This window comes from Sturnus vulgaris, chromosome 5 (assembly GCF_052056855.1).
Source record: "Sturnus vulgaris isolate bStuVul1 chromosome 5, bStuVul1.hap1, whole genome shotgun sequence".
NCBI lineage: Eukaryota > Metazoa > Chordata > Aves > Passeriformes > Sturnidae > Sturnus > Sturnus vulgaris.
The window spans coordinates 16184410-16206027 of NC_142247.1; the positions used below are offsets into that span (position 1 = coordinate 16184410).

General features: G+C 42.8%; 1 protein-coding gene across 1 annotated transcript in view; it reads left to right on the forward strand.

Moving 5' to 3' along the window:
• The first annotated feature begins 2496 nt into the window (after positions 1–2496).
• TRHDE (thyrotropin releasing hormone degrading enzyme) overlaps positions 2497–21618 on the forward strand; it is a 202099-nt gene continuing 182977 nt past the window's right edge. The window contains exons 1-2 of the mRNA XM_014879363.2: positions 2497–3320; positions 8801–9074. Of these exons, the coding sequence (XP_014734849.2) occupies positions 2497–3320; positions 8801–9074 (1098 nt within the window). The remainder of the gene's footprint in view (positions 3321–8800; positions 9075–21618) is intronic.

The window sequence follows — 21618 nt, forward strand, 5'->3', positions numbered from 1 at the left end:
TGAAAGTGCAGTTCAGAGAGCGACAGAGGGAAACACTGCCTATTTTACTAATGCCTGATACTGACAGCCTGTACATAAAATCTTAAAAGCACTCAGGCACTTCCTTTTGTGCCCACTTTTAAAGGGTTTAATGAAACATATAGAAACTGACATTTTAAACCTGTAGCTTTGGATGTTATTTTGCCCTGTCAGTTTCTTTTTTTTTCCCCCCCAAATCACATAGTAATGGTTTTCTACCTTTCTGCATCAAACTTCAGCCAAAAAATAATGAAGGCTGTTTTCGGATAATAAAATGTTTCTGTTCTTTGACCTGTTCTAACAGGTGGGCAGCCAAAGATCACTACAGGAAATATGTGGCAATACTAGTTATTGAGCACAATCTTAGTCCTCCTAGAACATACAAACACAATTAGCAAGTGTATCAACATACTTCTAATTAAAAATTGTTAAGATTAAAAACCTGCTGCACGATAAAAATAAAGGCTCATTTCTTTCCAGAGACAGGAGACCTGAATACAATCTTTCTATAGGAATATATAAAGAAGCTAGTAAACTCCTTATACTGAAACTGGTAATCCTTAAACTGGTCAATAAATGATCATTTGTATTCTGCAACAGCATGCAAAGTGATGTAACGCTTCTTGAAGATGTCGAAGATTCAGGACAAAGAAAGATTAGGCATTTCCTCTTGAAGTAAAATAGCTTATATATCACATTTTATGAAACTCTTCAGATTTGCTTCGCTTATGAAGGAAGTGTGGGACTTGATTTTAATTTTTTGGTTTTTTTTCTTCACTAGGGGAAGTAAGGCCTTTATCCTGTGAATTGTTATGCATACATTTAACTTGATGTACAGCATATATTCCCATAGATTCCACAGGACTGAATGCCGAAGATAGACACATCTGTGACTGCTTACAAGACTGGAGCTAAAGAGCTTCAAAAAAGAAAATGAACAGAGATAGTTTTTGAAGTATGCAAGCAAAATAAGGGGAACAGAGATGCTTCCAGACATTGATCTAGATCCTTGCTGTATATATTAATTCTGTGTGTTTGCAGATCCTATGTACAAAAGTTTGGGCGCAGGTAGAAAAAGTAGGCTGATTCGGTTTTCCAGACAGGGATACTGCTAGGGATACTCAAGCCATGTGTTGCTGTATTATCGCAGGCAGCATTTAACACATCTTTAAATCCCTCCAGCTGAGGAGTGGGGGTTCAGAACTAGCAGGAAGGAGAGCAAGAGAGAGAGTCTTGGGGCCGCGGAGGAACGGCAGGGGGATTTCTGAAAGTACCAGCCAACGCTTACGGCGCGATTTTTTCTGGGCATATTAATCCTATCGATTTAAGTAGGAGTATTTATCCTTTTCTGAGCTCTGTCCTCACGTTAGTGTGACAGCACTATTGTCGTTCAGACACGTAGTCGGCGGCTCTTTATTAAGTCTCTATAAATATGACACAGTAAGGGCATTCAATATTTATGTGGAGAGCACACGCATTTGTGTGTGATCCCGGGCAGTCCTGCGGCTCGGAGGCTTTGCAGCCTCCCCACTCCCGGTGCCGCCCGGCCCTCGCCCTCCGCCCGCCCCGGACGGGGCTCCCGCCGCCGCCTCAGCGACCTCCCCCGGAGCCGCCGCGTGTGACACACCGGAGAAAAGCCTCCCTCGTCCCCGCGTCGCCCCCGCCTCCCGCCCCCGCCCGCTCCCCCGGGGCGCCGCCGTCACCGCCGGCAGCCGGAGCAGCCGCTGAAGCCGAGGGGCGGCGGGGCTTGCCCGCCTCTCCCCCCTTCCCATCCTTTCCCTTCCCTTCCCTCGCCTCTCCCCGGTGCCTATATATAGCCGCCTCTGCTCGAGCCAGCCGGGAGATTGCTCTGTACCTGCAGGAGATAGGAAAGAGAAAATAAGAGGAGCGACTCTCCGAAGCCGACCCGCTATCAGGAAGAGGAGGACGGGCCCGGCCCGCGCCGCTGTCCGGTGCCACCGCCCCCCGTGCCGGGCGAGCCCCGCGGGGACGGACCGACCTGCGCGGCGGCGCCCCGGGGGCGCGCATGGCTCAGGCGCTGCCGGGGCCGGGCGAGGAGCCCGACCCCGGCCCCGGCGGCTCGGGACGCGGGGGAAAGAGAGCTCCCTGCGGACGGCGGCGCTAGCGGGGGGGCCGGGGCGGCAGAGCCCTCCCCCTTGGCGCCCAGGTGCGCTCGGCGGCATGTGCTGAAGTGCCCCGTGGAAGCGACACAAGTTGCCTGCGCGGCGTGGCCCGGCGGCCGGACGGCGGGGAGCGCCCGCCGCCTCTTGCCTGACCCGAGCCGACCTCGTCCCGTTCCCCTCCCCAAGGGCTGCTCCCCCGCGGGGCTCCCGGCGGCCAGGGTGATGCGGCTCGTCGGGAAGTGAGAGACCGTGCGTCCCACGCGGGCCGAGGGCCCCCTGCCTCGGAGTCTCCCATGCTTTCGGGGCCCCCTGGGGTGGCGGCGGCCCCGCGGGAGGCGGGGGCGGCGCTGCCGTGATGGCCCTGGAGGAGAAGCGGGAGAAGCGCCCGGCCGTCACCCCCATGATGATCGAGGAGGAGGCCGCCTTGCGGAACGGCAGCCGGGGGCTGCCGCCGGGACCCTGGGCCGAGGCGGCGGGGCCAAGACCCCGCACCACGGAGCGGCACATCGCCGTGCACAAGCGCCTGGTGCTGGGCTTCGCCGTCTCCATCCTAGCGCTGCTGGCGGTGACCATGATCGCCGTGCTGCTCAGCGTCCGCTTCGAGGAGTGCGGCACCGCCGCCGACGGTCCGCCGCGGGCCGGCGGCAACGGGAGCGTCTCGGGGGCAGCTCGGCAGCCGCCCGGTGCGGGGCAGCCCCCCGGCCGGCCGGAGGAGGAGGAGGCGCGGGGCGGGGAAGCGGCGGAGGAAGAGGAGGAGGAGGAGGACGAGGAGGAGGAGTGGCAGCGGCGGCGGGAGCTGCCGCCCTGGGCCCGGCCGCGGCTTCCCCGGCACCTGCGGCCGCTGCACTACAACCTGATGCTGAGCGCCTTCATGGAGAACTTCACCTTCAGCGGGGAGGTGAACGTGCAGCTGGAGGTGCGTAACGCCAGCCGCTACATCGTGCTGCACGCACACCGCATGCACATCGAGGCGGTCCGCGTGGCCGAGGACAAGCTGGCCGGCGGTGTGCGGGTGGCCCGCACCTTCTTCTATCCCCAGACCCAGGTGTTCGTCGTGGTCCTCAACCGCAGCCTGGAGGTGGAGAGAAGTTACAACCTTAAGATCATCTACAACGCCCTCATCGAGAACGAGCTGTTGGGCTTCTTCCGCAGCTCCTACGTCCTCCACGGCGAGCGAAGGTAGCGAAGGGGCCGCGTTGCCTTAAAACACAACTCGGTCCGAAGTTGGCGGCCCCCGCGCCGAACTTCGGGTAGGGCGGCGCTAGGACCCGGCGGCCGCGGCGCCGCCAGCCGGGCGATGCCGCGGGCTCCGTGCTGCCCGGCCCCGGCGGTCCCGCCGAAGGGTGCGGGGCTCGGCCGGCTGCTCGGGGAGGGGGCTACGGCGGGGGGAGCGGTTGCCAAGCCCGCCCGGCCGGCTGGCGAGCGCAGGCCATGCCTCGCTTCTCCCCGCCACGTCTCTCTGGACATCTCCGTAAGGCTCGGCTGTCAGGCAAGAGATGCGGAGGTTCTCGAGGACCGGGAGCCCTTGCCCGCTCCAAGCCACCGACCGGTGTCGTGAGACAGCCGGGAGAGCTGCTGGAGGGCGGCCGAGGCTGAGAGACTGCGCGGGAGCGAGCGGGGGCGGGCGGAGCTGCCTCGGGCTGCGGGGCGGTCCGGGCTGGGGCCGTGCCGGAGGCCGGGCCGGGGTTAGCCGGGGCCGCCCGCAGGTGAGCGGAGCGCTCCGCCTGCGCGCCCCGCCTGGGCGGGCAGGGCTGCGGGCAGCGGCCGGAGGGTCAGGAGATGCCCCGGCGCAGCTTGGGGACGGACGGTGGCAAGGAGCAAACTTGCAAGGGTGGCACCAGTGAAGCAGACCGTCCGCTGGGTCTTTGTCAGGGCAGGCCCGGAACAGAGACTCCGGGTCTGTTTCACACAAAGACAGTGTCCGGCTACCGTGTGCCCTCGTGTGACAGAGCTGTGTGAGGTTACAAATAGCACTGTGTAGGGCAGCGAGACTTCTGTTTTGTTTTTAACAAAACAGGTAAAGCAAAGACGTGGTGGGATGCGTTTTCACATAAGGCGAATACGTTTACACCTGCTGCAGCTGGGTCGCTGCAGACTTACACCCTGTGACCCCGCAAACCTTACTCGTTTGCGGGCCGAGCAAGCTTCAGTCTTGATGTGTATTTACTTGATGTGTATTGTAGTTAAAGCCCCTTGGGTCCCTATGGAGGCCCTTGTTTTGGTAGGCAGGGTTACTGAGGAGGGCCCCTCTTAGCCAGTTACAGAGGCTTTCTTTTTAACTGAAGGTGTTTTTTTCTAACCACACTGAGGCTTTGTAATGGAAAAGAAAGGTGATGGGATGGACTTCATAATAATTCTGGCATGGTTCATAATTTTAGAATTGGATTCTTTTAAAGCTGTCCTTTCTTAAAATATCTGTGCAGTGACAGGTTTCCTTTTCCTGAATCTTACTGTTTTAGATGATGAAAACAATCTAAGTGAAACAAAGATTTTATAGTTGGAAGAACTGGGCAAAAATATTAAGGCATGAAAAACATCCTCACCAACTCAATTAAATCAAAAGCCCTTTTATTAAAACATATTTTCATTACTATGATTACTGACAAAAAGCTTGATATTAGAACTGCACGCAGGATCGAAATTAAGTTTTTGCAATTTGTCATCATTTTATTGTGAAATAAAAAGGAAATTTGAAAAAGCACAGTTGTAAGAAAAGATGCGGATAAAATGCCTTTTATCACGAGTGACTGAATGGTTGAGCTAATTGGGACTTCTTACAGACCTGTATTGAAATGGGCAAATCAGAAAACAAAATACTGTTAACAGCAGGGGGTATAATTCACTTTACAAATCTGAGAAGTTATTTAAGCAGTTATTATTCTCGTGTACTTTGACTTTGTGTAAGAATAATTGAACTGTCAAATAGGTGGCAGTGACATTTCTCCAGTTACTGTACTTCACTTCTGTACCGATCCCCTAATTAAGATTTAGAAACCATCACCAACAAAAAAAAAAGTCTATTCTCTGTTTCAGTCATCGGGATAGTTTAAGACACAGAGTGGAAGGCGATGGTAAAATGTTTTCCACAGTTCTCTGTGTGTAACTTTTCAGATATAAATTACTTTGTTTATAATACACTTAAGTATAGTTGTGGGCAAAATACTTACCTTATGTAAGGTTGTATTGCTATATTGGAATCAGGGGCATGTTTTTCCTTTACACCAGCTCACTTATATTTCTTCCAGTATAACCTTTTTAAAACTGTAATCATTGCATGATTGGAATTTCAGGTGTTAAATAGAAGAAGTGTTTTTCCTTTTCAACTGTCACAGGCTTAATGACTCACTATAGTATAAAGTGCATAATACCCATCCTAAACCAGGAAACTTTTCCGATCAGAGAGCACTCTTACAATAACCATTTGCATTCTGATTAATAGCCCATTTTTTAATATGATACATATAACCATTTTTAGTCCTCAAACATGGACAGCTTCTGTTATGATATACAGACAGACTTGCATGCTCTGGGAGACCAGAGCTGTTCCAGCAGGGCTTTGATTTTTTGACATCTTTATATTCAATTAAAATACAGCAGCCTCATTGGAGTAGTACTTGCTGTAAAAGGGTCCAAACTATCATTTTTCACTTTTGTTGTACATGAGGAGCAAATAACTCTGCTGTGAGGCATCACAAACATACTAATGCCTTCACTTTATGATTTTTTCCCCTAAAGTTACTCTGGCCTTCACAGGTGAACGTTGTAAATCAGCCTGAAATGTAAAAGCTGTGTAAAAGTATTTTCTGAGTAAAATCTTTCCTACTGTACTTGAAATGTAAAATGCAAGTGATAAGCTACAAATTTACTTTGCATTATGTGCTAGAATTTACTGACAGTAATCAACAGAAATATAATACAGAGCTATTGTAGAGTACTGTAGGAGTATGCAGGCATAATATAAACGAACCTCAAACTTTGGCATAAGTGAAAAGGAAAAAGAATTCTTATATCACACAGACAAAACAAAGACATATTCTTCAGTCTTGTAACAACTGAGATGTCAAAATAGATAGCTTGTTGAGGACACATGTCTTCCTTTAATAGACAAGATGGAATTAAAACAAGTTACTGCCGTGGGTATTCTGAGAAGAAAGACTGTGAACCTGTCCTTCCCTCAAGTACAGCCTTTTATGGTGATATTTTTGGGAACAGGAGGTAAAAGTGTTGGTACCCAGAGAGTGTGTAAAGCGAAGGATGATGTAGTCAACCTGCCCTTCACTTTTGGCATGCTGTAGAAGTCTGCTTGTTGTACTTGAGCACAGAGCGAAATAGATAAACAGAGATGATGTTTTGCACTTAGCTTGTTTGTTTTTTTTTAAAAGTAAATGGTTAGTTTATTTAAGCAGTTTTAAGATTTTGTTTGTTTTGCTTTGTGGTACAACAAGCAAATCGATGTTTGATAGCAATGCACATGTTATAAATATCACTATTATTGGTAGTTGGTGTATTTTTAGTATGAAATATTGACTGCCCTGTGTTTGCCCAGTTATGTCTATCTGTGAAAACACAGAAGATGAAGAGTTTACCAAGGTTTATTAGCCTGGTGAAGGGATTTTTTCAGTGGCCTAATATGTATTAAAAGATAACTAATAAGATCTCTGGGAAGTGGGGTGAAGATGTGGAGAGGGGACAAGGGAAAGCTTCCTTATTTAGAGAGTATCACAGTATAAACAGTATTTCTTAAGTATGCGTTTACATGTATGTCAGAGCTCATTAAAATTGTTAATTGCAGAGGAAAGTTCATCATTCTTGCTTTATTAATGACAGGCCAGTACAGTTTTCCATGCTCACTTGAAGCTTCTGTTGATGTCTGTAGCTGTTTAGAGTGTGCCTAGAATGCAGAATCAGGTCCACTTGAAATACTTTGCATATAAATTAAGTTGCTTTGCCTCATTTAATTGGCTGATTTGGCTTTGTTGCAGTAGTGCAAATCCACTGATAATATGGGAGTTTTTTGGATTAACAGTGGGATATCTGGCACCAACTTTTTACCTTAGATTTGTCAATTTTATCCAAAAGGATGGTTTTATAATCTATGCTTTGTAATGAGGCAAGAAAAGTATGATGAATTCCTTCAATAATTATTAGCCAAAAAAGGCTTTTTATTTTAGAAAAAAGACCCATGGCAACTGTTTCAGTGGTGGAAAATTTTTTAAACTTTTAAAAAGTCATCCTTATTTGCAAGAGGTGATAATTCACTGGAAAACATATATCTAGTTCTATCAGGCGCTATAGCAAGAAAAAAGTGTAATGTTTCAATAACCTTATTTCTTCATTGCCTCTAATATATATGTAAAATCCAAAAAGTTCTAGAGAAAGTTAATTAGGTATTTTATTTTTCCCTATGGGCTACCTATGTTTTTGCTCTGTCAGTGTTAGAGTACCATATTGCAGATTAATGGTTATAGACTGGTTAATAATAGGTGCCACCATTTTCATTACGTCAAAGTTATCCACCCATCCTTTTCCCTCAGAGGAATAACAGATGATTAGTCACTCTCTAAAATTTTGATAAATGCTTGCCTGGTATCTAAAACTGCACAGTTATTTCCACAGATGAAGCCTTGGAAGGTGAAATGTGAATCAATACCACTCAAAAAGCCTACATACATGCTACCTTCACATTTACATGGTTGGCCCATGATAATTTTCTCATTCTACATGCCTCCAGAAAATACTCTTACCAAACTCCCTAATTCAACCTTTTAAGTGTAGCTTCTTATTTCTGCGAAAAGATCATGGGATTTCTCCAAATGTGCAAATGTAACTCTCCATCTAGAAAGTTTCCTGTTATGTATCTGGATCAAAATTTATTTAGTTCCAAAGAAAACAGTTACACCTTTTATTGTCAAGCTAAAGCCTGCCCATTCTTCCCATACGTGCTTAATAATTACCTTTACTTCCATCAGAGGTCTTTCCATAATTTGACCCATTAACTGAGAACATGGATTTGCTCTCTATAAAATACACCAGAAGAGAAAAGCACATGTAGAAGAATAGTGAAATACTTCGTGCTGGTTTAATAATTTGCTTGCATTTGTGATTCTGCAAAGCTCACGGAATGTTTTTTTTGGATGTGCACAGACACAGCAGTGCTCTATAGTACTGTGTCCCAGACCTACATGCAGCTGGTAGAGAAGTAATCAGCAGTGGAAAGCAATGACCCTCCTGAGTGCACTGTGTGACCGTAAGTTCTCATGCCCAAAGAAAGGTAAAGCGCCCTGTCAGTGTCTCAGGGCAGAGTGAATTCCCTGAAGGCTCTTAAATCCTGGTTGGACGTGAGTGTGCTTGTTTTACATTGTGTAGGAAACAGTGGCTCACTTTTTCCCCCCACATATTGTTGAATGATACTGCTAGAACCTGAAGTTTGATGCAAGGTGAGGGTTGATTTTTTTATTGTCCTTGTGGTGTCTACAAATTTGTAGACCATTAATTTGTATCTGTTACATTGCAGTAGAGGTAGTAAGAAAATGATACAGTTGTAGCTTTTTTCCTCCTTTAAACCACACTGGTCAAGCAGTGTCTTATTTGGTATGTCTATGTATCAAGTGCTAGGCACAGTTGTAATCAATTTTTATTTTTGTTTTCTGCTTTTCTAGGTTTCTTGGTGTTACACAGTTTTCTCCTACTCATGCCAGAAAAGCCTTTCCTTGCTTTGACGAGCCCATCTACAAGGCCACATTCAAAATCAGCATCAAACATCAAGCAACTTACTTATCTTTGTCCAACATGCCAGTTGAAACTTCTGTTTTTGAAGAAGATGGATGGGTTACAGATCACTTTTCACAGACCCCTCTCATGTCCACCTATTACCTGGCTTGGGCAGTGTGCAATTTTACATACCGGGAAACTGTCACCAAGAGTGGAGTAGTTGTAAGTATTTCTAATGTGCCAAATACATTTCATTACTTTGAAAGCCCTCACTTTTTGTAAAGGGATTGTACCAGCAAATACTTAAAATATTTTCTTGATTAGTATTTTTAAAATTTGCAGATCTATTTAATGATTGTGTGTATTGTTTGGGACCTTTTCTTGGAGGTTTGTCTAACAGTTTTGGTTTGTCTTGTGCCTTTTGTAAATGGTTACCTTAGTAGGTATGGTTATCTTATGAAATTTTCAACTTTTAAATATGCTGTTAAACTACACTTTGGTTTTCTTGGCAAGTTTTTTCTTGTCTTTCCTTGTTTTTGAAGGCTTTTCATTACCAATGTTCATGAGATTATTAAAGAAGTAATACTGGTAAGGTTTCCAGTCTCCTTCCTTCGGTACTGATGTGTCCCTTGGTGTGCTGTATGCTAGCTCAGGAGACTGATACAGTAATTTCTCTCCTAGATCTTTTGCTTGGGAGCAGGACTTAGCAACCTACCCACTCCCTGAGGCTGATGGAGGCACTAAGTTTCTGGAGCTGTTTTTTGCAAATATGGCATGAGTCCAGGAGTTATGCCTTGAAAAAAAATATAAGAGAGAAAATCCTTTATTTATGTCAGTTTTGGTTTTGTGCACAAATATCAAGCTCAGAACTGTATAACAAGCCAAAACATACATGAGAAATGCTGTCAAGTTAATAGAATATTTCACAGCACTGTCATCTTGAGTTTTCAGGTGAACATACAGAGGAAACCCTTCCTACTTAGTTACTGTGAATAACAAAACAGAGCTAGTTCTGGAAGTAGTGAACTAGACAACATTTTGAGCTGTGAACCTGAGCAAAGGGGTTTTTACCTTATACTTCGGCAAATGCTTTATGATTTTGTGCTGTAGCCTGGAGGCACGAGGAAGGGCTGCAGACTATTCATATCAGGAAATACCTCCTTAAACACTTTGAGCCAGCCTAAGCATTGTGCTGCAGTGGGGGGAGCTGATCCACATTGTCTGAGCCAAAGGTATTCTTGGCTTTCCTTGTCCCAGCCATCAGCTCTGTACAGTCATATGATCTGGCTGAATACTGACCTGAAAAATAACTGAAAATGTGGTAAGTTTTCAGCCAAAACAGTTCACTGATCCAGCTTTTTGTGGTACTACCAGAGTCCTAGCGTGGATTTGAGGCTGTGCTGATGGAAGGCAGACCCAGGACAGCACTGGTGTATCTCATGTAGGCCATCCTGAAGGGTTCAAAAAATAAGTCTTGCTTTTGTTACTGGAAGAGCTGGGTAGGACGCTGTAGTGTGGTGCACTGGTGTGTGCTGGTAGACCTGCAGGCTGTGTCACTACTCTCTGGCACCACACAAGGAGGAAGTATGACTAGGAAGTGGCTCTTCTGAGGTCTTTAACCTATAATGATATGGGAATGCTGGGACTTATGTAATAGTCATAGGATCATAGAACAGTTTGGGTTGGAAGGGACCATAAAGGCCATCTAGTTCTGAGCCCCCTTGCCACAGGCAAGCACACCTTTCACTAGACCAGGTTGCTCAAAAACCACATCCAACCTGGCCTTGAGCGTTTCCAGGCATGGGTCATCCATAGCTTTTCTGAGAAACCTGTTTCAGTATCTCACCATCCTCACAGTGAAGAATTTATTCCTAACACCTAATCTAAAGGTGCCCACTTTTGTTTTGAAATAGTTACTCCTCCTATCACTGTTATTGGCATAACCAAATATTTGAAACGTGGGGGATGGACCTCAGGACCATCAATTTGAAACATGCAACCTACTTCCTCCTTAACTCATTTTCTTGTAATATTGTTTAGAGCTCATATCCTGTAGACTTTTACTGCTTGAATATACTTGATGCCTTGAAAACAGAGGCATGCTTATGTCTTGTAGACAGCAGTTGATAAGTTTCTGCTGTTCTTGTGTTTCCCAAAACTGTTCTCAAGACTTTTGATTTACCTGGAATCTGAAGAGAAAATCCAAGTATTCTTTTGTTAGGAATTTGTGGTTACTAGAGCCTTATAGTTATGCTTGAATCTGTTGGTTCAGCACATGTAGGAGATACATATGCGTATCCCACCAGCTTGACAGTACCACTTACTCTTAGTAGAGAACTTTGCTGACAGTTATAAAAACTAGTAGGTTAATCTTTGTGAAAACTTGAGACCAAAATCCTACATAGATTGAGATAGTGCCTTATCCTGTAAAATTGTTTGGTTAGTCTAGAGTTTTAGCTCTTATTTTTTTATAAAGCCCTTATCACAGGTATATTAACACCCATGAATACCAAAATTGTTTGCCCTGGGTTATTGGTTAAATGTATCTTGCTATTTTTCAGTTCCATTTGGTATATGATCATCTTTTATCATGGTTCAGTTTTGTTGAAAGGGTGTGAACTCATGGCAAGTACTTCAGTTCAGAGCTGCATTCTTTCAGATGAATTGCTGAGGTAATCCATCTTTTTGAGTCTCTTGTATTGCAATGCCAGGAGTTCATGGACACTACTGGGTGAATTTGAAATTATCTGAGTCTTTGCACATGGAATTTCAAATATCTTAGTTTTCTTCAAAGCCACTTCTTATTATACATTTAACTGCCATGGATATGGGGGTAGCTATATTTTAGTAAAAGTAAGTTTGATTCTAAAAATGAATGGATTTTCATGAAAATTACCCAAAACTTCAGTTGAAGCATCTGGATAGGCTATTTCTTGTATTGGTGAATCTTTATTTTAATTAATGGGGTGTATGTTATATTTGTTAGTAGACACCTAAAAGACTCCAGCTTGTATATACTTTTGCTTTTCTTTTGGCACTTCTATGAACTTCATTTTGGTTCACTAAACATTTTGGGTGGAGTGGGCTGTCCTTTCAGATTTGGACAGCAGGCTAATGATTATAATCTCACTTCTTTTCCAGCTAACTAGTACTGTGGTCAAAGGTAGATGAACTCTGAAGAACAGAAGTAGTTGTGAGATGAAAAGCAGATTATTTTTTCTCAAAACTGCTTAAAATGTTAACTTTCGTTTTTTCTTAAAGAATGCCACTGACCTCAAAATTAGTTTAAACCTCAGCATGACGTTTAATCCAAGTCATGTTTTAAATAGAAAACTGCCTTTTGGAAATCTCAGGTAGCCAATCTAGATATTTCCATGGCTATAGTGTATATAATTCTTGCATTAAGATGTTTTGTATTTTGAATTAATTGAGAAAAGGGAAATAAGGCAAGAAGTTCTTTTTTAGTAGCATCCTGTAGTGGATGTAAATCATTATCCATAACTCTTTAGTCCATATGGGAATGATCCAAGTCCCTCCCAGATTAGGTAATTTAAAAGCAGAGCTGACTTTTTATATGTATTACAGGTATATAATATGTTACTCATATTCAGCTGGGATTACAGGAATTCACTGCAACTGCCTTTGTCTTTAGGCAGGGACTTTATTCCTGTGGAAAGAACAGTGGTGCAGTCATCTATGCTGCTATGGACTAGGGAGCAGTGTAGTTCTACCAGGGTGGTGCCTGAGGTAATGGTGTTTTGAGGGAGGAGGTGTGCCCTTGCAAGCAGGTTTAGCTGATCAGTGTATGGCTCTAGGAGTTGTACCAGCTGCAGCTGGGAAAGATCATGGGCTCTGTACACTGTCATATTTGCATAGTACAATAATCCAGAAAACTCCACTTACCTCCACAAGCTTGCTTGCTTCTAGTCTTATGTTGCATTTCCTAATCATGCATCCTATGTTCTTTGTCAGTAATTTGTACAAGCAAAATATTGCCGGTTGGATTGTATTGTCTGTCACGTCATCTCTGTGTCCCTTTCCTTCACTGTTGTCTTTTTTTGTGCTTTCAATCCGCCAGGCCTTTTCCTACTATTGTTGCTTTGTTTTTTTCCCTGCTTGGATTAGTGCTTCTATTCTCCAAACCCTCTGTTTCTCATTCCTTTGTCAGGTGAACATGGAAAACTCGCTATATTCCTGCATGGCTTTTCAGTGCCTCGTAAGTTATTTTAATTCATTTTTGTCCCTGTAAATTCTTTATCTTTTTGAATTAGTGGAAGGAGGGAGCACATCATGTATCAGTGGAGATGAATGTATTGCTGGAAAAGATGTTTCCGGGAGATTCATCTTCTCCTATTCTTCCTTTTTGCTGTGGATGGGATTTTGGAGATAGGTATGGAAATAAAATGCCAACTGGCAACACTAAAGCGTTTCTCTTGTCAGGGGGAGTATCTGCTAAAAACAGAAAAAGTGTATGGAAAGGAGTGAAGTCAGGAGGACTTGTGGGTGCAGGGGTTAAAGAGACAAATGCAGACAGTACCAGAGCAGATGGGAATGAGCAGCTGTGAAAGAAAGTGGCTATCTAGCTGGGTGGTGGTGAGTGGGAGGAGAAATGCTGAAGGAAGGCAGTACCCAAAGAAGAATTTTGCGTGGTTTCACTTTTCCTACCCCTGCTTCTATTCCAAAGTGGTGGCAGCACATTTTGCAGGACTGGCAATGTGTGTCTGACCACAGCTTGGTCTGCTGCTCAGGGTAGGATCTCCACTGTCTGACTGAACCCATGCATGTTCCATTTTGAAGAGACCTTATGACCAGGTGTGTTCCATTTTGAGGAGACCCTTATGACCAGGTGTGTCTTTGTTTCAGCTGTGTTAAATGTTACTCTAGTGCCATCAATGCTGAGCACTTTGTCATGATACAAGACCCTAAGGCTAAGAAAGATCTTACGATAAGAATTATACCAGAATAAAGTCAACCTTTTATTGCACTTCTTTTTGTTTTGGTATTACTTTGTCTAAGACGTAATTAATGTTCACAAGCTTTACAGTACATTTGTCTTACTCTGGCCAATGAGGAGAAGCTCTGAAAATCTGGCTAAAGGAAAGTAAAGTAATTACTATTTCTGCAGTGCTTTCTAACTTGCAGAGAGCTTGTATAAAGGTCCTGGCATTGAATTCTCTGAGGTTGGGGCGCTAACTCAGTTTGGCATAATAGAAGTAAAAAATATATAGTGGTCTCAAAAATGGGATCCATGTAGTAATAGTTGCTTAATTCTGCACAAGTGAGGAATTTTTTTTGTCCAGGAAGAGCTAGTGAACAGAGTCACATGAGCAGATTTAGGTCAGAATCAGTACATGTCCACCAGCTCATGTTTGTTTAGTTCCAGCATGGGACCATGGTTTTATTCATGTCCTTAAGACAAGATGACTGGATGTAGTACAGTGCTTTCAGCTGCACAGCTGTATTGGGCATTCCCTTACCTGAAGTGTGGTAATGAATCTGGGGAGACTAAAGAGCTGACTTTCAGTAATAGTATAAGGAAAAGAAAAAAAACCCATGTTGAACAGCAGAATAACTTTTTTCCCAGTGAGCTTTGTTATTTGTTAGTTGCTAGAAAAAAACCTGAAAATATCAGTCTTGTTTAAAATAACTATGCACTTACTATGTAGTTTGGCCAGTAGCTTTTAAAAAATTATTTTGTATTTGAAAAATGTATTAATATTTTTATCTAATAGCAAGCATGACCTCAAGACCAGGTAATTTCTGTCTGCTAATGACTACCTGGGTTAAAGGCCTGAGGCTCTTCTTTAGGCTCTCTCTTCAGCTGATGGTAGTAACTGCCAGCAAAGTCTCTTCATCAGTTATTATTTATTAATCAGTATTGAAGCAATTATACATGAGGTAATTCTTTTTGGTGGAGCATATTGGTTACAGCAGAATTGGTTTTCTATCAAAAGTAGAACTGGTCTTCAATTAAAATTTTCTTCCTCTGCAGCCTGAATTTAAGTCCAGTTCTAGAGTTGTGCTCTACTTTTGAAGCCCTGCAAAGTAACTTTTGTTAGCCCTTCACTTACCACTGGGAGGCCACACATTTATCTGATAAACAGGTAACAGCTAACACAGGAAGCACCAGGTATATTTCTGAAGCCTAGTATGATGCAGACTTGTAATATTTAATTTTTATGTGTCTGTGAATCTTATAATGATGTATATTCGTTTTTGCTTTTTATTACCGATGTTGCAGACTTGCTTTCTTCAGATCAGCTTTCATCAAACAGTTAAAAATAAAATGCATATTAGAAAGAGTGTTGGGAATTATCCAATTGCATTGAGCTAGAAAAGCACATGGAAATAGATAGGTGTGTTTGTGCTTTCTTTTGTGTGTGTGAAATTTTCTCTGTAGTAACAGCAGGCTAGTTCTGCAAGTGTCATTTACTCAGTTCAGTGCTTACTCCTGTGAATTATTTTAAGTGGGAAGCTATATTTTAATACAATAGGAATCCGAAGAAATTGTTGCATTTTCAGATTCACCACATCAATATTTGTTTACCCATTCTGTTTCAGGTTTGTATATTGAAAAGAACTTCTCGTTTATTAATTTTTAAATACTGTAGCTACAAAACATGCTACAAACAAACAAAAACCTATGTGATCAGCATCCGTGCTAAACTGAATATGCCAGGGAATTCGTTAAAAACATAAATTGCAAACTTGCAATCCATTGTTATTGATTTCTGGTTGAATTTGCAAGTTGAATGCACTAGGAAAACGCTGTACATTTATTGTGCTTACTTCTTTAAAAATTGCTCTCTGTCAGCACTTGTAGTACATGCTGTATTTAAATGTGATATTTGTTTTACTAATGTCAGTGCCCAGGTGCACTCTGCAAATAATGCTATTGGATTGAAAGACTTGAGTTTGGAAGCATTGTTTTGTTTTGTTTTAAGCTAGGAAGATCACCTGTAAGTATCTGGGGGCAGTGGTGTACTTTGTATATAGTAGCAAGGAGACTGTCAAAAAACACAAATCAGTTTCTTAATTTATGGCTATTTTGTAGGTTTATGGCTTGCCTGCATTACAGTGAGGAGAGAGAGGCAGCACGTTTCCTGGCCTGATGGTTGTTCAAAAAGCTTCCTAATTGTAATTCTGTGCATTCAAGAGCAGTTCAGCCTGTAGCTGCTTCATCTGGGGTCTCTGCTGGCTAATGAAAGAAAAGAAAGGTCTGAGAGTATTTTCCGCTCCTTTCCTGACATTTGCCCAGAGGAGAGTAGAGTGAAGTGCCTGCAGTTCCTCCTACTTCCCACATTACAAGCAAGGAAAGGAGGGAGATGTAAGAGAAGAGACTCTATTTCCCTTCCCTTTCATGTGCTAATGAGCATATGCTTAGTAGTATGTGCTGTGACAATGCAACTCATAGTCAAGACTGAACACTCAAGCTGCACTCTGCTTTTTGTACTATGTTGTTTCATGTCTCCTTATCTTCTTACGTTGTGCTGTCATATTTGACTTCATTAACTTACTCCTCTGTCCTTGACATCAACATGAATTCTGCTTTCTGACATCCAAGGAAGTAGCAAGAGTCCATTAGCATCTTTCTGTAAGTCATGATCTTGCTAGAAAAGCAAAAATGATGTGCCAAATAATCTGTAGGAGGTATCTCACTCCAGAACAATGTAAAGGTGAACACATTCCTGCACCACCCTGAACATCTGTCAGTCAAGCCAGTGCCTTCCTGTGTATCTACTGTAGTAACTGTCTTCTATACAGTGAAAATGGATTACAGACTTAGTTGACATCTGGTTGAGTGACAGATACAGTATTTGTTGATGGAGGAGAGTGATGTGCGCTTTTATTTATTTATAGGCCACTGTCTTCTCCACAGTTTCGGTAAATTTTAATCATATTTTTCTTACAGGAACAAGAAACTTAGCCTGTTTGTTCCCAGTTATAGCCAGTGGTGGGAAAGTAACCACACATTTTGGAGATTCATGCTTGTTGCCAAGCCCTTCTTTTTATGGACAGATAGTCAAGTGTCTGGAATATTCACCTCTTAGGCTTGCCTTCACCTATTGTTTTCATATTGGAAAACATGCACAAATGCCACTTCAGTTTTGCCTTTGTCCCAGTATTTTTTGCTGGCTGGAGGTTTATGGTATTTACCTCATTTTTACTAGTAAAATACCTAGTCGATTTGATTTCCTTCTAAAGTATTGTAGAGTTGACAGAACTCTTTTGCTTTTTCCAGTGGGATGCTTTCAAACTTTGGGTACCTTTTTTGAAAGTTTTTTTAATCAGGTACTGGAATAGAATGAGAAAATGGAGAGCAGTGCTGCGGAAAGAGACTTGGGAGTCCTGGTCTATGGGAAATGGAACATAGGTCAGCAGTGCACTGGCAGGAAGGGCCAGCCATATCGTGAGGTGCATCAGGCACAGCATTGCCAGCCAGGCAAGGGAGGGGATTGTCCCACTCTGCTCTGCACTGCAGTGGCCTCATCTCAAATCCTAGGGGCAGTTTTGGGTGCCGCAATATGAAAAAAAATTTAAACTATTAGAGAGTGTCCAAAGAAGAGGCATGAGGATGGTGAAGGACCTTGATGGGAAGCATTGTGAGGAGTAGCTGAGGTCACTTGGTCTGTTCAGTCTGGAGGAGGCTGAGGAGAGACCTCACTGTGTCTTCAACATTCTTATGAGGGGAAACAGGGGCAGATACCAATCTCTTCACTCTCGTGACCAGTGACAGGAATCGAGGAAATGGCCTGAAGCTGAGTCAGGGAGATTTAGGTTGGATATCTGGAAAAGGTTTTTCTCCCAGAGTGTTCTTGAACTACTGGAACAGGCTCCCCAGGGCAGTGATCACAGCACCAAACCTGTCAGAGTTCAAGAAGTGTTTGGACAATGCTTTCAGGCACATGGAGTGATTCTTGGAGATGGTGCTGTGCAGGGCCAGGAGCTGGATTCGATGATCCTGATGGATCCCTTCCAACTCAGCATATTCTGTGAATCTGTAAATATGCTTTTCCAGGGTCTAGGCTCCATGGCTTTGCATGTCCTTTCCTGCTACTCTCCAGGAGTGTTGTTTGCACAGGGTAAACTGCAGCAGTGGGAATAGCGAGGCTGATGGACTGCCTTGCAGGCAATGCTCTCATTCTCAAGTTTATTCCAGCTTATAGTGGTTGCTGTGACTGTCCAACTGCTTGAGCTCGGCACGTGGCCCCATCCCCTGGCACGCCTCTCATGCACTTGGGTGGGGACAGGTGCCAGAGAACCAGCTCTGTTGGCCTGGTTCCACTGAATGGTACCCCTAGGACATCCTCTGCTGCTCCTGCCTGGCAGCCTTCTGGCTGCTGCATGCTGTTGAGACCTAGCAAGAGCAGTTAGAAATGAGAACTGAGCATGTTATCTTTGTATTTGGAACAGCATAATTTGCAAGCAGATTATGTTTCTCTTTGAAGGGTAAATGACCTAAAGTTTATTAGAAAAAGTTATCCCACAGTGGATTATCATGAAAAATGTTTAGCAATGCGTTTTCTTTCACAACATGCAGTGGCGCTGTGTGGCGATGTGGGACAGAACAAGAAGACTAATATTTTATTTATTTGAAACAACTGCGTGAGGGAGAGGATAAGAAGGAAAAGGTGGTTATTAGCATTTTCCCCCGGGGGTACCCACACTTTTTTTCCTCTCATCTCCCTTTTCCCAAGCATGGTGCTAGTTTGGTAGTCACAGCAGCTTGGAACCTGAATTAAGAGTTCATATCCTCAGGATGGCAAGCAGTACCTCAGTTAATAAAGGTAAAAGAGAATAAAAGGTGGAGGAGAGAAAGGAAATGGATTCCTATAGAATAATTTCAAAGAAAGTATACCTACTGAATAATTTGCATACCACATATGTTTCTTGTAGCTCTTCAGTCCTCTGGCTAAATAAATCACAGACCATTGTTGAACAATAATAACATCATGCTGTGTTTTGTTTTACTGAAAAGTGTTCCTATACGTTTGAAATTTGATAATGTTGTAAGTTCATTGTTGCACTTTAAGTACCATAGGAAAAAGGGAAACTAATATACCTGATGAGAAAGTTTGATAGTTTTAGTTTTTTGTCTGATAGATGGATGTCTGTTTTTCAGATAGAAGCCCAGATCTGTATGTGGGAATGTCACTGAGTGATAAGATGTTCTGTTTCATTCAAAGTCATATCTATGAATGAAGAGGCATTAATAAATTCTTAGATTTTTTTGGCTACTGCTGCATCAGAGATGACATACATTGGGTTTTTTTTCTTCTCACAGGACTAAAGGAATAATTCTGAATTTGGGGGATAGAAAGGAAGTGATGCCCAAACTTACTTTTCTTCTCGTCATTGAACTTTGCTTTTTATTCCTTAGCAATTCTGTATGTTTAAAATGTTAAATATGCATCTCTAAAGTAAAAGAACAGGGTGATCATAGGGAATATCTGATTTATTTCAGTCCATAGTCCAACTGTTATGTGATAAGCACTAGCAGAGGTAGTAGTAGCATTCGGCCCTTCTTTGGAAGTCTCCTATCACTCCATGCTCAGGTTGTCTTCGATCTTTATTGTGATCTCTTGTTATAACTGTAAAATGTGGAGTGGTGGTTTGTACTTGTGTTCTATTTTACTTCCTCTGGAGCTGTTGAATGTTTGTTCTTGAGCCAATACCATTAGGTCTGAAGTGGAATTTAGACAGTTGATATGAGCCGTTCTAAAATAGCATTGCAGTCACCTGCTGACCCTGACAATGACTTTAAGAGTTTTAATAAGTGGAGGATTAGGAAATAGACTTATTAACTTTCCCACTTAAAAATATTGCATCTCTTGTGGACAGCATAGCAATGAGTATATTAAAGTAAACAGGCCCCAAGAAAGCAGAAAGATGAATCCTTTGGGGATATGTATCTTTGTGGAGAAAAAGGAAGTATCAGACTTTTCGTTGTGTCTTTGTATTGCTTGATGATCCACAGAAGACCTGTCATTCACAGTTGCTGAGGCAAGTACCATGTAGTTTGTTTGCCAAGTGAGCTTACATTAACTTCTGTCCACCGGAAACGTGAGGCATACAGCAGAGATTGGGTGGTAGCTTAGAGTTAAGAATCTAATGCAAACCTTTTCAAAACAGTGATGTCTAAAGCATAAAGAGGCTTTATGTGAAAGTGAAAGGGGATGAAGAAGGCCACCTCTCAGAAAACTTGGGACTCCTTGCTATGAAACAACTTTGAAGTGCTGAACTAGCTTGGAACATGAGAGCTGCTTGAGCAGCAGAAAAGTTCAGCGAAAGCATAATTTAGGTATGGAAATGAAGATAAGCAATTTGCATGGTTACAATAGGGCATATTATAACATTTGTCTTCGCTACAAAATACTTTGATGAATCACACATGACTAGGAATGATTATACTACCATGAAGTATTGTGAGGATAAAAAGAATCTGTGAATCATAGTGCAGCTGGTAGTGCAGAGTTGCCTGTCTTCACAGTTCTGTTATTCAGGGTTGATGGCTAAAAAGAAATATCCTGAGTGCTGTTTTGTATGTACATTTGTGCTTTAGCAGCATTTGAAGTATTTAAATACATTTAATTATACATTCTGTTCTGTAACTGATCTCACCAGTACAATGACACCTTGCAGTACCTACATGAGGAAGTCCGGAAAAGAACAAAACTGATTTCCCAGCAGAATCTATCTGCTCCAAAATATGCTTCTTTTCAAATGCAAACATGATTTACTGATGCTGGGATGTTTTCATTAAGTTGAGCTGTTGTTGTAATTTTACAAGTTGAAGTGCTTTTCCATATTTTTTGAGTTCTGTCACCTGAACTTGGACAAGCTCTGCTTTATCTAACATCTTCTAACTGCAGATTTTAATGCCCTTTTCTTTTTTTTTTTCGTGACTGCTTTGTGGCTTCTAGTCACTTCAGAGTCACCATCTTTCAGGTCCAAGGAATTGTGTGTTTTCCATTCAGCGGACTAAGTTCAAATGGTGCTGCTGAACCATAGATTGCATTTTACCATTGTGAGTAAAGCAGTGTAGCTGAAAGCTGCTACTGAACAGACTTGTGTTGTTCCTCCCTCTCCCTTGCCTGCACACTTTGCTGTAACATTTCTGTCAAATCTAGTGGTCTGTGGTTGGACAGTGAGCCTGCAATTATCCAGTGGGAAACTAAAAAAATTTAATGACTTTTTGACTGAACCCTCTTGTCCAGTATGTGGATAGTCTATGGATCTAATTTGAGACAAGAAGGAAATGCACAACTGTCCTTTTTAGTGATATGCTGTCATAAATGTAGAGAAAGAACATATAAAACTCTGAAGATATTTTGCCACTCTTGATGACTCGTGGAGGTGTCATTGAGAAATATGAAAAACCATAACTCTCTAACTTTGTGATGCATCCCTCTAACCATGAGTATTTCCCATCCAAGCTGCTGTCATTATTGCCTAGGTGCAGTGCCCTGGTGCTTGGTATGTGTGAATTACAAGTAAGATCCTTCAGAAGAGTGAGATGTTACTGTTTCTTTGTCTGTACCTCACCTTTCTGATTATTAAAAACCTGTTACCGTTTATTTTCTGGAGTCTAGCTGTGTTGGTCACTATAGTTGAAGGAAAAAGTCCTGTTATCCACAAGGAAGAGGCACTGGATAAAGGACCCACAGCCAGAGCTGGTCTTTGAATCATGTTAGTTTACATGGAGATATTTTTTCCCCAGTATTTATTAAAAACACAACACACCTAATGTAAGAACAGACACAGA